General features: G+C 38.7%; 1 protein-coding gene across 2 annotated transcripts in view; it reads right to left on the bottom strand.

The window, feature by feature from the left end:
• Positions 1–15925, bottom strand: part of KDM7A (lysine demethylase 7A) — an 81526-nt gene that overhangs the window by 11341 nt on the left and 54260 nt on the right. The window contains exons 9-15 of one of the 2 annotated variants that reach the window (XM_057730707.1): positions 15487–15593; positions 12287–12378; positions 9880–9969; positions 3662–3871; positions 2012–2136; positions 1642–1796; positions 213–310 (exon numbers count right to left, since the gene is read on the bottom strand). In XM_057730707.1, the coding sequence (XP_057586690.1) occupies positions 213–310; positions 1642–1796; positions 2012–2136; positions 3662–3871; positions 9880–9969; positions 12287–12378; positions 15487–15593 (877 nt within the window). The remainder of the gene's footprint in view (positions 1–212; positions 311–1641; positions 1797–2011; positions 2137–3661; positions 3872–9879; positions 9970–12286; positions 12379–15486; positions 15594–15925) is intronic. The other variant, XM_057730708.1, reaches the window with a different exon arrangement.

Raw genomic sequence — 15925 nt, 5'->3', positions numbered from 1 at the left:
TTTCCAAAATGAGACAAAAGTTATGTTGATCAGATGTAAACAGTCACGTGATGGGGTGTACGTGTGTAATCACCACTGCAGAGAAGGCTCTGTGCCACGAAGGCCAGAGAGACAGGCTTGGGAAAGCTGTCACGCACTTTCCTCCAAGGTAAAGGAAAGTGGGTGTTCACCTTTCCATCACGTAACTGTAAGTTACAGGGTTCCCAGCGTACCAGTGCAGTGCAGTCAGGTCCAGAGTCTTCTGAATCAGAAATATCAGAATATTCTGATGATCGATTCCTGAGTTCTGATTTCACACTTGTTAAAAACCCTGAGAAGGAAAATGATGACAGAAGAGGAAAGAGTCATTAGAATTTGAACAAAGTGCCATCCAAAGCCTGTCCAACTTTGTGAGCTGTCTCAACTGCCCTGCTCTGTCCTTTCTCGCTGCTTTCATGGTCTTCATTTCATTCTTGCCCCGAGGACTTCTCCTTAATTGACCAAGATACAGGCTGACGTGTATTCTGAAAACATCTGGGGTATTCATTGAATATGGTTATATAATCCTTCTATGGGTGGGTAGACTAATGTATATTTCTTTCCAGAAAAAAACTTCTAACACTAACATTAGCTACAAGACGCTTTTCACTTTCTGTCGTACGCTATCTCTCTCAGCAGAATGCAAAACAAAAAACCCTCCTAAGCCTAAGACGCATTCAAGTAGACGGTGACTTCAGCAAGCCTAAAGACCCGGCTTCTCCCTGCCTCTCTCTGCCCGGCGGCACTCCTCAACAGCAACCGTGGGATGGATTTCACTGCTTAGCTGCCCTTCCCTGGCACGTGAACAAATGCGGAGTCACCGACTACAGCAAGGCCAAACTCACCTGGCATCAGCAGGAACGGAGGTGTTCAACATGGGTTAAATAATGTTAATTATCTGCAACATATACTTATCAAGAACTAAAATATTTAACTACTTTTTAAGATAAAGGGTATATGGAGGAAAATGTTGAGAAAATGAAGACTTCATTCAAAGAAGAAAGATCTCGAGGAGGAGGAGGTGTTACTGTTCCTCACCCGGATGATAGCCAACTTATAGCCGAGTCGAGACCTTCTTGTCAACAGGCGGCCAGAGAAAACAACGCATGGATTACTAACAGCTTCGTGTCAGCCACTTATACGTGTCTCCTAATTCTGAAAACCATATGCGTGTTAGCTAAAATAACCTTAGAAACTGGATGAAACGCGCAACGGCTTTCTTATTTGGAGTAGAGGCCCATAAAAGGCGTGAGCTCTCCTGTGACCCTTGTAAACACCGTCACGAGATGCGGGTGTCGCTGGTGGGCAACATCCTTGCCATGCACACCACCTTCCCTGGACGCCACCCCTCACCTGGCGGTCACATTCAGCATTTCCCTGATGGGGAGGCAACTCAGAAATGCTCCAGACATCTCACAAGAGTACCAGGGACACAGAAATTTTAATCCTACTACTGATTTCAGCACTTTAAAATTAGCACGTTACTTTACATGTTATTAGCACATTCATAATGAGCAGACCTTTCAAATGACCATGAAAACAAACATACTGTTAAAGACTGGCAGGAGGGAGAGATTACAGAAGGGCATTTGAAAAAAAATTTACAAATAAAAATAAGCATACTGTTAAGTGGCTTTTGAGACTCTTCATTCTCCACCCCTTCCATTCCTGAACCCTCTTCCCTCTTCACTTTTGCCTTTTTCGTCCTTCTCTTATCGTCTTCATTTTCACTATCTGCTGTATAAAGACTCTGATCTGCGAAGGGCTGTCTCTCATCCCTGTATACAGAGGAAGACACAGTCAAGTCAGAAAACAGAGCAACCAGGTAGCCAAACAGTATTAAACCTTCGTTAATTTACAGCGAAAATTAAGAACTGAGACACCTTCCCCCCATATTTCAGGCAGGTGAACGATGGTCTGGATCAGGGATTAAATGAACAGAGAGAATCCACTGAAAACTAATCTGTTTGATACTTTGATCTACTTCACATACTTAATGATCCTTCCATTTGTCAGCAGTAATCGAAGATCATTATCTTTCGTTCTCCATTCAGGTACCGTGGAAGATGGCTGGAGATGTTTGTTGAATTTTCCATTCAGTTTAGAGCTCAAGATGTCCTTAAAGTATAAAAACAGAACTTACTTAACCTCTGCCCTCAAATACGCCTGCTTGACAAGTAAAGGAACAGCATGACCATCACCCCCACCCCCGCCCCCGCCCCCCAGCCCCACATGCTGCAGAGTGCTGCGCTGCCTCCGAGGCTAGGGCGTTTGCAGTGGTGCAGCACGAAAACTAAATGGCCCGTAAAACCAAAGCATGAATATGGTTCATCTTTCTGTAGTAACAATAAAACACAATTCTATAAAGCAGAATATAAACTCCGTATCAAGTGAATTCAGACGTTTCACTCTTGCATAAAGCTGAAAAACTGAAAGGCTGGAGAAGCCCTGCCTTCATGTATTTGAATTCTCTTTCCCTTGTTTCTCCCAGCAGACGTGCTAGCTGCTGGGTCCCTTCCAGTCCCCCTATCTTTGACCTCATCTCTAGTCTTCCCACCAGGCACTCTCAGCAATTTACAGGTCATCACCCTGCTATCACCAGGAACAAAGGCCACCAGGTGACAGAAAGGCACAACAGTAGCTGGTTTTCAATACATGAAGAATATTTCCTTTTTGTGGTAATATTTTTCTTTAATAATAAATAGAACCTTTTATAATAAACTAAATCTTCTCCCAGATGGCTATAGGTTTAAGGAGGTTTAGAACAACAAAAGCTTGAAACAGTATAAATATAATTATATAACACTTAAAATATTTAAGGAAGTTTTCATTTCTATATAACTTCTTCAAATATGTTAATTCAGAGACACTGCTATCTTACTCATCTTAAATTATCCTCTATTTAAGATGTAAAATCATGAGTGACACGGATCTGACCATGTCATTAGCATGCTTTACAAAGGCCCTACATTGAGCTCATTACCGGCCCACCCCTTCTCCCCTTTGTCCTTCAGGCCAGCACTTCTAAAACTGTAGTAATGGCTTCGCAGTCTCCCAGCCTAACAGTCATCCACGCTGCTGCCGCTGGGCCAGGGAAAGGCCTTCTGCACTTGCTCTTCCCTCAGCCTGCGATACTCGTCCTCAAGTCTGTGTATCCATTCGACTTCTCTTGCTATGTAAGTGTCCGATCAAATGCACCCTGGCCACCTTATCTAAAGTAGCCAGCCATCCCAGCCCCTTTATTCTCTTGCTTTACTGCTCTCTTCCTTCATAACATGTTATCTGAAATTATATTATTTTAATAGCTGTCTCGGACTTCGATCCTTCTAACTTAAGCCAGGATGGAAGCTACATTGAGGGCAGGGACTTAGGTTTTGCTCATTCCGATACCTCTTCCAGAGCCTAGAAGAGCATACAGCACTCGGTAAGCACTCAATAAACGTGTCAGCAAACAGATGAGATCTATTTGTCCTACGTCTACACTGAAGAGCGTCCCCTGTCACGAGCAGAAGTGCTGCTGGCCCTACAGCGCTACGCAAAGATCAGACAACAAGAATGGCTGGACTGTTATCTTTCTATCGTCCTTCCAAAGGCCTTTCAGAAATGACCGAGTCTCTTGTGTGACCATGGAACGGAAGCTTGCCTCTTCCCAGGGACACATCTCCAGTCTTCTGAGCACCTCCCTCGTATGGAGCTCCAGGATGTCTAGGTTAGAAGGAGTTCGGACATTATGATCTCGAAGCTTCCGCATCCTTCGACGGGAGTGGTATGGGGAAGCGGCTTCACTTGAGGATCGTGAAACTGGACATACAGTAGGAATTCCCTGAGATTTAACTGGTTTGCCATTTTCCTCCTTTAAGAATGAAATTCAGAGTATTTTTATGACAAAGCCACAAACATATCTGCCTAAATAATCAGCCATAAAAAATTTTAGAAAACAAAAAAGCATTCAGTTTAATCATATAAACAAAAAACACCAAATTATAAAACAAACAGCTTTGTTGAGATCTTTTCCCCTTCTCTCCCCCACAAAATATACTGTGAACATACTACCTTGATTTTCAATACCACTTTAAAGGCTGTGTCATATTCTACTGTACCGATATGGCATAATTTATTGACCTAATACTTAGTGGTAGTTATTTAGGCTGCTTTCAGTTCTTTTGTATGATAAAATTCTTTCACACATATAATTGCATAAATCAATGAATGCTTTTTAAACCAAAGTCACAGATCTATGCAGTTTTAAAAATTAAAACTTTATAAGCATATTATGAAAAGAGCACTCTACTCTTCCCAACTGATTCTTTTTCTCCATAGGCAACAACTTGCATGTTTTTAAAAATTGTAGTAACATATACATAATTTTGTACCACATAATGTATGTGGTAACATATATGTAATTTACCATTTTAAAGTGTAAAATGCCATAGTTCAGTGGCATTAAGTACATTTCACATTGTTGTCTAACCATCACCACCAACCATCTCCAGAACTTTTTAATCTTCTCAAACTCAAACTCTTAAACAATAACTCCCCATTTCTCCTTAGCCTCTGCTCCAGGTCACCACCATTCTACTTTCTCTATGAATCTGACTGCTCTAGGAACTACATGTCAGTGGAACCATACAATATTTGGCCCTTAGTGACTGGCTCCTTTCACTTAACACAGTATCTTCGAGGTTCATCCATGTTGCAGCATGTGTCAGAATTTCCTTCTTTTTTGATGCTGAGTAATATCCCACTGTATGTACAGACCACATTTTGTTATCTACTCATCTGTGATGGACACTTGGGTTGCTTCCACCTTTTCAATGCTGTGAATAATGCTGCTATGAACGTGTGTGCACCCTGCTTTCAATGCTTTTGGGTATACACCCAGCACTTCCAACTCTTGCAGCTGTTTCTTTGTTGTTGTTGTTTCAGTTACTTGCCTCTGAATTTCTAAAGAACACGTTTTAATTGTTATTTCTTGGTTTTTCAGCTTCCAACATTGCTGAATTCCTACTATGCAAGATGAAGTCTTAATCTTTGCACACCTCTCCTAAAGGCACACACACTCTCTCTTCCTTCAAAATTCAATATTTAAATTGGACTCAATGAAAATTACTTATAACCCAGTGCCACATAACATACTAGTATCACCTTTCCTTTCTTTTACATCCTGTGACTTTCCCTTGAGTTTATAACTGCCTCATCTCCATCTGTTTCATTTCCTGTCTTTATCACTAATTGATCCCAAAATTCCCACTAGAAGAATGCAAACATTCAAACACATTAAGTAATTTATTAATTTTTATATTTTTCTTTGGAGACAGACCTCCTAGACAGGAAGGCCTGATAAAGTACAAGATGCCCAGTTAAATCTGAATTTCAGATCAACAACTGATATGGAGCCTTTCATTCTGCTGACCCGTCCTGGACTAGCTGCTCTCTGGGCCTGCACAAGATACCAAGACCCTTCCCGACCTGCCCCCACTTTTACCCTCCTTTATTTTTCTTCATAGCACTTATCAACTCCCAAGACATTAAAATATTTATGGCCAGCCTCTTCCTACTAAGCTCCAAGAGGGCAGGGCCTTTGTTTTGTTTACAGCTCTATGCCCATTCCTAATGAGACACAGCGCACAGCAGGGACTCAGTATTTGCTGGAAGAATGAATTCCAGGGCTCCTCCTTTTTTGGTTTACTCCCTCCGGGCGCATCCTCTAAGAGCGTCGGAAGAAAGGGAACATGGAAGTAACTTGTTTGAGATTTTGCCTCTCTGACATCTTGACTTTACCATCATATTTAATTTATAGCTTGGCTGAACACAGACCTATAGGTTGGCACCCCTCCTCGTCCCAGAATGTTAAAGAGTTTGCTTTATTGCCTTCTAGTCAGTAATGCTATTGTTGAAAAGTCTGATATTATTCTCATTCCCAATTCTTTGTATGTGATCCATACTTCCTTCTTTGATGCTTTTTAGGATATACTTCATCACACATATTTTAAAATGTGACCAAATGAGCCTTGGAATAGGTCTTTTTTCACTCACTGTAATGGGCACTCTGTAGACGTCTCAATTTGGGAAGGTGTGTCCTTGAATTCTAAAACATTTTCTCTGATTATTCTTCTGATAATCTTGTTTTCTCCGTTATCTCTTTCTGAAGGTCATATTGTTTTGACAGTGATTGTGTAAAACTATTTAATTTTTCTGTCCTATTTCTGCCTTTTTTTTTTAAACTTAGGAGAGATTTTTCCAACTTTACCTTCCAACCATTTTACTAAAGATTGTTTCTATTTTATTTCTAATTTCCAAGAGCCCCTTTCTTTTTTCTTTGAATGTTCCTTTGTTATAGCCTCCTGTTCTTTTTTCATGGAGGTACTATTTACTCTTTTCTGTCTTCAGGGTATCAATTATGTTTGGATTTGGGGCTGGAGACTCATTTGTTTATCGATTGTTTCCTTTGAATACTTTTCTCCCCCCTTTTCATCTTTTATCTTTGGTCTCTGTCTTAAAATTTTTTCTTGGCTTTCTATGCATTTTAAAAGGGAAGCATAAAAAGCTAACTGGTTTCAAGAAATGGTGCTAAGAAAACTAGATAAAAATATGGGGAAAAATAATGTCTTAATTTACCTTATGCTATACATAAAAATTCAAGATTGGCCATTTATCTGAATGTAAAAGCTTCTAGAAAAAAGAAAAAGAAAAAAAGAAAGTATCATCAAGACCTTGGGTGGGGAAAGATTTCTTAGAGAGGACACACAAAAAAGTATTATTTGCAAAAGAAAAACGTTTTATAAATTGGACTTCTTCAAAATTAAAAATTTCTGCTCATAAAAAGACACCATTTTTCATATCAACTATATCAAAGGAAAAAAGTTAAAAAAAAAAAAAAAAAGACACCATGAAGATAATGAAAAGATAAGCCATGGGCTGTGGGTAATTATTTACTATTATATATATGTATGTATCCAATAGATAATCTATATCATCTGTACATACATGAAAGAATGCGTGCCAAATGACTAAGAACTTACGTCCAGGATATATAATAAACTCCTACAACTCAATAATAAAAACAACTAAATTTTTTAAATGCGCAAAAACTTCAAACAGATACTTCACAAGGGAAGATAAACAGACAGCCATCACAAAAAGAGGTGTTCAACATCATGAGTCTTCAGGAAAATGCAAAGTAACACCACAGTGAAACAATACTTCATATTCTCTGGAACAGCAAAAATTAAAAAGACTGAAAACACCAAATATCAGCAAGTATATGGAACAACTACAACTCCTATACATTACTGGTGAGAGTGTAAAATGGTACAACCATTCTGGAAAACTGTTTGGCAGATTCTCATAAAGTTAAAAATTCATTTACCCTATGACTTAACTCTACTTCCAGGTATTTATCCAAGAAAAATGAAAACATATACCTACCACAAAAATACACACAAGGTTGCTTATAACAGTTTTATTCATAATGGCCAAATCTGCATATAACCCAAATATTCATCAACAGAAGAATGGAAAACAAACTGTGGTATATTCATTCAACCGAATACTACTCAGCAATGAAAAAGAACTACTGACACATGCCACATGAATGAATCTCAAAACCTTAAGTTGAAAGAAGCCAGACACAAAAATAGTAATACACTGTATGACTGCCTTTATCTGAAGTTCAAAAATAGGCAAAATTAATCTATGATATAGCAGGAAGGTCAGAACAGCGGTAGCTAACGGCAGTCAAAGACTGACTAGAAGGGGGCAAGAAATGACCTTCTGGGGTGATGCAGATGATTTTTAGCTCAGCTGGACTAAGGGTTACACAGGTATATACTTTTGTCAAAACTCAAACTGTACTTTTATGATCTGTGTATCTCAGTGTCAGTAAAAAGGAGAAGCTAATTGGGAGCTCCGCATGAGTGCAGCTTTGCCAACTGATGGTTTCACTATAGGAATCTGGGTTGTTCCATTTGAAGGTTTCAAATTGTCAGTATCAGTGGATCTTCTTTTTGGCCTGGGAGGTACAGGGCAGACTGCCAGTGTTTTGGGGCCCATGTGGAAGAAGGATCACTCACTATGTAGACTGTCACTTAATCCTCCTGTTTTCAGTATGGTACCCATCTCCCTCAGCTGGGTTCAGTGGCCGAAGTCCAGTCTCAGGTTCGACCTCTAAAAAATGAAACCTCTAGTTTCCTATATGTGTTAAGGCAGGGATCTAGAGGTCAGTTTATTTCTTAAATAGACCCTTAATCAATCCTGTCTTCAACCCACCTCCACTCTCACATTCAGAGGGTCCTAGTGTCCCTGATTGCTGAGCTTTTTGAAGGTTTTCCTGTACCAATAAGATCTGCTCTGGTCTCCTCCCACGGCCCACACAGGTTTTCAGTGACCTCTGGTCTGCTAAGTCAGTTACCACTTGTACATCTGCTTTCCAGCTTCCAAAATTTTGTTGGAGTCTTCACCTCTATCATTCTCTTTGTCTTCAAGGGATAGCATTTTTATTCTTTTACTACCATTTTGGTTCCAAGAGGTGATAGTGGTAAGCAGGTATGGTCATGTGCCAAGTTTAATTGGAATCCTCTTATTTACTTTATTAAAACAACGCTAAGTCAAGAGATACACCAGTTAGAAAGCATACACTATTTACACTTCATACCAGCAGGCAAAAATACAGAATTTTGCCAATTTGATAAATGATCATTTGAAATCATAAATTATGTGGCAAAATGTGGTTGAATACTTTTTCACATATTTTTATTGGATTGGCCATTTCTATCTCTTCTTTAGTGAAATACCCATTTATATTTTCTTTGTACATTTTTCTACTGCCATTTTGCTGCCTTCTGTACTCCCTACCCTCCAATTAAAAAAAACACTTTGTTGACTATTTTTGTCCAATTATTCTTCCAGGCATATTTTGCCATTTTCAATTTGTAATACTAATTTGGAATTGACATATTTCAGAAATGCCACCCCCATTTATTCAACTATAGCTTTATTTCTCTTAGTAAAGATTTATAGTTTTTTCATATAGACCTACATATGACTTTAGATTTTTTAAATCCATTTATATGCAGCTCTTCAAAAGCAGAAAATAATTTCCTACCATATCTGAACATATTGAGAATTATATGAAATACTCTACCCAAGGATATTAAACCCAACATTTTAATATCTCTTATATGCACACCTCTTTTCGTTCCCCAAATACAGCCCTAATCTGAGCTGTTAAAATATCAGCTGCCATTTTTCCACTTAATTTCCTTTCAGTTCAAGCTGGACACTAACAGAACCACCTTCCTGAAGAATTACTTTAATTAAAACCCCCTTTAATACCTAGAATTGCTCCTAATTAATAAATTAAAACACCAAATCTCAGACTTCATGGGCTTTTTATCAAAGGGCATTCAACCTAACCGAGTTGCCGTAATATTTTCATTCAAGTGGATCTCCTTGCCCCATCCCCCTTGTATCATCCTTCTTTCCAATCCAGTTTCGCCCAGCTCTTACTCATCTGACATTTTCTCTTTCTCTAATTTCTTAACATGTATTCATCTCTGCACTGCAGAAAGGAATGAGATCTGAAACTTTTGTTTATTCTGGGTTTGTTTATTTTTGGAGTAACCTGAAGAACCTGAAGTAACCTGGTAACTGCTTCCTTACTACTTCATTATGATGCAACACTCCAGATTTCTCTCGTAGGACTTTGGGAGCCTGAAAACCAGAGACTCCTTCCAAGACACAGTGCATTCTATTTCTTCTAAGCGTGTCAGGGCTTTCCAATGTTTGTAGTGTGGTGGTAGATCCAACTGCTTCTCAAAGCAGGTAGTAACCAAGCATTCAGATGATAGTTTCTACTCTTACCTCTATTGCTCGAATTACTTTAGAAAGTTCTTTAATAAGATGTCCAGGTCTAACATTGTCTGGAATTTCAAAGGCATGTTCAGATACAAGCTGTATTTGGATTAACAAAGATAAGACAACCAAAGTTATTTACATTTTAAGATGTAAAAACTAATTTACTAAATCAATTTTTAGGTTCTCTGGACTTTGCAGACGAAGTCAAATACTAACAAGCCAGGTCTCAGAGCTCATGTAGTTGGTTTCATATCTTCTAAGGAGATCCTTATTAACTTACAAAATCTCTTACCTTAAGTTAAAGATGGACTTGTCTTACTGTGAATTTTGCTCTATATGGACTCTACACCTCAAAGCCTACTGTAATTCTAACTACTACTATAATTAGTAAAGAAACTAACTGAGCCTTAAATTTAATTCATAATACATAAGGATTTGTAAGGGGGAACGCAGGCACTAAAATAATCCTAGTTTCTCATGGGAAGTCTAATTCGTAAAGTTTTTTTTTCTTTTCACATTGAAAGCAAAATAGGAAAAAGATTCCATCAACAGGAAAGAGGAATTAATTGATGAGTTACCATATCTACTGAACTGCAAACTGTCGTCATGATTTATTATGTCTAGTTCCAAATATTAATCTGTATATCTAAGAATATTTTGATCTTTTAGACGCACTTAACGTACTAATTGTTACTTCTGCTTTACATCCTCTCCTGGATTTTAGCATAATTTGGTAAAAACAAATAATAACAACAGTAGCATTAAGTGCTAACTATGTGCCAGGCAAAATGCAGCTGAGTACTTTAAGAGTGTTAACTCATAAATCCTTTCAACAGCACTACAACAGAGATACTACTAGACTCTCATTCTACAGTGGAGGGAACAGAAGCACAGGTAAGCGGTTTATTAGTAGCATAGCTAAGACTTGAATCCAAGCCTCTGACTCCAGATTCCACGCTGTTAACCACTATGCTAAGCTGCCTCTCATCTTAGAGCAAAGTGTACAGTTAACTGCAAACATCACGCTTTTAAAAGTGCACTTCAAATGTAATGAATTAACAGTATCTATTACTGATGAATTTTACTGTGCATCAAAATCACCTACAAAGTTTGTTAAAAACAGAGGTTCAGATCCTACCCCAGATCTGTGAAATCAGAATCTCTTGGGAAAGAAGCAGGGAGTTTATTTTTAAAAAGCTCTAAAGGCAATTTTGATAAACACACAAGATTGAAAACAACTTGTCTAATGCCTTCAGAAGGAAAAGAATTACAGTTTTTGTAACATACCCTTTATTTTGTTTTTATCTTGTTATATACTATATACTTTAGTAATCTGTTTATGCCTTTACTTGTCATTTAGATGATGACACCTTTGACAGTGGAAGGCATGATTTTTATTTTCCTGAATGCTTCCACAGCGCCCTTACTCTAGTGGGTATGCAGCAATGATAATAAAGTGAAAGGGAGCATAAAATTATGGGGAGGGTAACCTATTAATTATTGTCTCCCAGTATCTTTTAAGAGCAGGATTTTTATTTCAGGTGGACATTTGAGAAATTAGTATGGAAATGTTTTTTCATCAGCTCAACTATCACTTATTAAAGCATTGTGTAAAGTTCCAGGAAGGAAATAAGGATGAGAAAGTCTCTGTTTTTCAAGGGCTCATAAACCTAGACAAGAGGACATGGACACATTACTTTATGGGCATTACTTTTAAGTCCACTGGCACCAGAGATACACTATGCACGCATAAGGCCAGGATGTACTGATTCCAAATGGAGATCTCGGATGACCTCTTAGAGGTGGTGGGATTCAGATGCAAAGTAGACCACATTTTAGGGAAAAATGGAAAGCTCCTGCTCGAAACCTGACCTCTCTTTTCCTTAGTTCTTACGTTAAGACTAGCAGAGGGATAACAGCATAGGCTTTGCAAACACAGAGACCAAGCTTTAATCCTAGCTCCACCAATGTCTTGGGCAAGTTCTCTGAACCTCAGCTTCCCCATATGTAAAACGGGGATACCAAGAGCACCCCAACCTCATATAGTTGCTTTGAAGAATAAATGAGTTTATGGAAATAATGGCTAAGCACAGTGGTTAGCACACTATATGAGCTCAAAGTTATATATTGTTACTCTATACCTACATGTTCACTTCTTAGTCAACATGCTAGATATACTCGAACTTACTTTCTGAGATTACAGAAACACCTAGGTACTTCATTCTCAAAACTATAAACATAGATTAGCACACCTGCATATACTGTCCAATAAAATGCAGGTTGTACTTAGTTAAAGCACAATTTCCTTTCCTTCTACTACTCCCACTCACTGCCAAAACAGCATAAGGACTCTTGTTTTCCTGACCTTGCCATATAAAAATTAACAACTGTTTCACCAAAGACAACTACTTACTTCCTTTTTCATCCATAATTTTAAAGCAGTATGCAGCGCTTTCACTCCCTGTACTAGGTAGGTCTGAGGCTGGAAACCATCTTCTCTCAGTTCTGTGGGAATGAAGTTGAGGGGGAAAGGAGTTAGTGTTCTGTGACAAGGGAGTTAACTTTAGGTTTTGAGCAACCACCAAATATCAAACAAGTTAACAGAGAAATAAGAAATAATCAACAGAAAAGGTGAGAAAGAAAAAGAAACAGAATTACATTAAATGTAGCTGTACTAAATGCTCCAGTTAAGAGAAAGCTCACGACACAATGCTGAGTAAAAGGTCACAAAAGAGTGTCAGTAGGAATCTACTCAGATGAAGTCTAAAAAATGGGCAAAATTACACTATTTTAGTTAGTGACGCAGTGGTAGAACTGAAGAAAAGGATTTCACAAAAGTCAGGATGGTGGTTCTCTCTAGAAGGGAAGAAGGACGGTGCAGTGGGAAAAATAACTGGGCCTCTCTAAGATAGCAGCAAGACTGTTTTTGCTTACTTTGGGTAGAGCTGACCTGAGTGACAGCCCAGTAATTCTTTAAACTGTACTAGAGTGTATGCACACACAGTACATGATCTATACAACTGACTATGGGCATGACATATTACATTACTGTAAAGGCAAATACACAAACACACATACAAATGTCTTTTCTGGGTTTTAAAACCAAATTGATTACCTAAAACTCATGCAAAATATATTAGATGTGGTCTAAAATTCAGGTAAGGTGAAACAAAAGTAAAAGATCTCATCTCTGCTCAGTGTTTAATTTAGTTACATAAACCCAAAATTGGTTCATTGTTTTATTATTATTACTGACACTAAACACAGTTAAGAGTTTCATATAATCCACACTTATTTAACCCATCATATAAACCTTATAACAGTCTGAGCTGGCAGACAACAGGCCACAGCAGAAAGTTAAAAGGTCAGGGATAAAAAAAAAACAACAATATAATGTGGGGTAACAAGACCACCATTCCTGCTTCCAGGATGAATCCTAGGACGATGGCAATTGGTATACTGGTCTTTTGGTTCTAGCCTTAGTGGGAATGGACTGACTCACTAATATTGCCAGGTCACCTACACTGATATAGCTGACAAAATGAAAACACTTTAAAACTTGACCTACAAGCATCCTTTAACAGTAATCTTTTTTTTTTTAAGTTTTAAAGTACAGGTTCATGTTTTTCATCAGAACTCAGTATTTCTGAACTTTCAGTGGCCTAAAACAAAGGCTAAATAGTTATTTTAAGACGAAACAATTTGCTGCTTGTGGCTGCAAGGGGAACAGCAAGATTCTGCCTTTCAGATAAATTTTTAATTTGCTCTAAAAAGTTGGTTGATGAGCCCCTCTTCGACATTAAGGAAAAAGCATCACTCCAGGAGATCCCCCCTCCATCTTACACAGCTGCACCACTGTGTCAGAGTGTGTGTCTGTGTGTGTGTGGGGGCATACGTGTGTTAGAAGAGAAAGGTGGAAAAAGTGCCCTGAACTTTCTGAATATTGATGACCAATCTCTTATCTGGACAGTTCAGTAATTGGATTTTTTTTTTTTTTTTTAAGTTTTGGCTGCACTGGGTCTTTGTTGCTGCGTGCGGGCTTTCTCTAGTCGTGATGAGCAGGGGCTACTCTTCCTTGCGCTATGGGCTTCTTCTCATTGCAGTGGCTTCTCTTGTTGCAGAGCACAGGCTTTAGGTATGCAGGCTTCAGTAGTTGCAGCACGTGGGCTCAGTAGTTGTGGCTTGCGGGCTCTAGAGCACAGGCTCAGTAGTTGTGGTGCGTGGGCTTAGGTGCTCCATAGCATGTGGGATCTTCACAGACCAGGGATCAAACCCGTGTCCCCTGCACTGGCAGGTGGATTCTTAACCACTGAGCCACCAGGGAAGTCCAGTAATTGCGTTTCATTTCCAGAAAATAAGGACAGTTGTAAGTGTTTTTTCTAAGTGTTCCTATTTTCACAGGCTTGTATAATTGAATAGGAAAGTGTGAACTTTACTATCCAGTACTTTACTGAAAACCACATATGGCAGTTCTGCGAGTCTCCTGTGACCTTCCTGACAGCAGTGCTCTTCCCCACCCACGGGATCCCCCTCCATCTTACACAGTTGCACCACTGTCAGGACACCTGCCTCTACACAGTGCTACAAGGTGTGAGATGGGGTTCTACTGCTCTTTCCTTCCAAAGAAAGTGAGCTTCCCCCCACTCCCTTTGAAGGGAAAGAAAGCATAAATGATTTTTATCATTTAATTCTGTGCATGCTATCCTGGGAAATAAGTTATTGGGTGTTTCTTTCCCTTTTACTTTTTCTTCTTGTGTAACTTTTAAATCGGAAAAAACCCAAATGTCTTGAATAGACTTTACTGTTTAATCTGTTTATGTCTCTTCTTCTGGGAGTTAATTATAATAGCAGCACTATTGGCAAACTGACTAGAAAAGTTAGACAACACAAAAACCAGACGGACTGTATTCTCATGGGCACAAGTGCTTGAAAAGCAAAAAACAGATAAAAGTAGAACTTACAGTGCGTCTCCAACTTGACTGCTCAAAGATTATTAAACCAATAATAAAACACCAAAATCTGAAATTCCACATACAAAAGGTAGCTTTCAAGTTTAAAGGGATATCCCCCTCACCCCTGAAAAAAACCACTTCTCTTCAACTCTAGATGCATAGCCTGACACTAGCTGGTTTGTGCTGACAGGTGCCTTTTACTGGCCACATAATGGTCATAACGGTAACGGCACAGGCACTACCTGGTTCGCTCAGGACATGAAAATTATCCCCTCAAGTTTCTTAAAGCAAATGTTTGGGAACAAATGTTAGGTAACAGTCCCTTGGCTTCAACTGCCCTTTTGCTAGTGAAGCACTTTTATGTGCCTGATAATGTGTGCAGGTGACTAGAGTTCCAAGTGAAAGGAACATTTTTCAGTATTACCTGTGTGGTTCTGATGCAGCTCTTCACATATCTGATTTTTATGACTATGGACTAGAGATTTGCTAATTTGCTAAAAAGGTTCTAAACAGAGGGAAATCGTGCGTTTAAAAAATAAAATAGGGACAATAGCCACACCATATTTTAAAAACAGCCTCTCTTTCTATCCAGTGGCTTTTAGTGACTTCACACATATCATGTATCGTATGAAACAACAAAATGTGCATATTAGTTTATTACCTTTTAGGGTTTCCAGCAAATTTTTGGCTACAAACCAACATATGGCTTCAAAGAAAGGGAATTTGAAGAGATCTGGTGTTTTTAGCCTTTTTTCCATCTCATAACACCTAAATAAACAGAAGTTGAAGAAATTCAATATTAATATCAGCATTTCAAAGTTAAATGAAGGCAACTAACTTAACTAACATAAGCATCCCACAACGTACAAGACCAACTGAGTACTGCACGTGGCTCAGCACCACCACACGTGGGTAAGACAGCTGTGATCTTACTCAGCTCTGCCCTTAACAGACTAGACAGTATCCTGAAGAATTTACACTGGCCTTCAAAAATAGCACCCTTTGGGATCTGTAGCCTAGTTTGTTTTTGTTTTTTAAATAAGTTTATTTATTCATTTTGTTTATTGGCTCCGTTGGGTCTTCATTGCTGCACACAGGCT

The sequence above is a fragment of the Hippopotamus amphibius genome, chromosome 4, assembly GCF_030028045.1.
Source record: "Hippopotamus amphibius kiboko isolate mHipAmp2 chromosome 4, mHipAmp2.hap2, whole genome shotgun sequence".
NCBI lineage: Eukaryota > Metazoa > Chordata > Mammalia > Artiodactyla > Hippopotamidae > Hippopotamus > Hippopotamus amphibius.
Note: the sequence above shows the minus strand (reverse complement) of the source record. Positions and strands in the feature narration are given on the sequence as shown.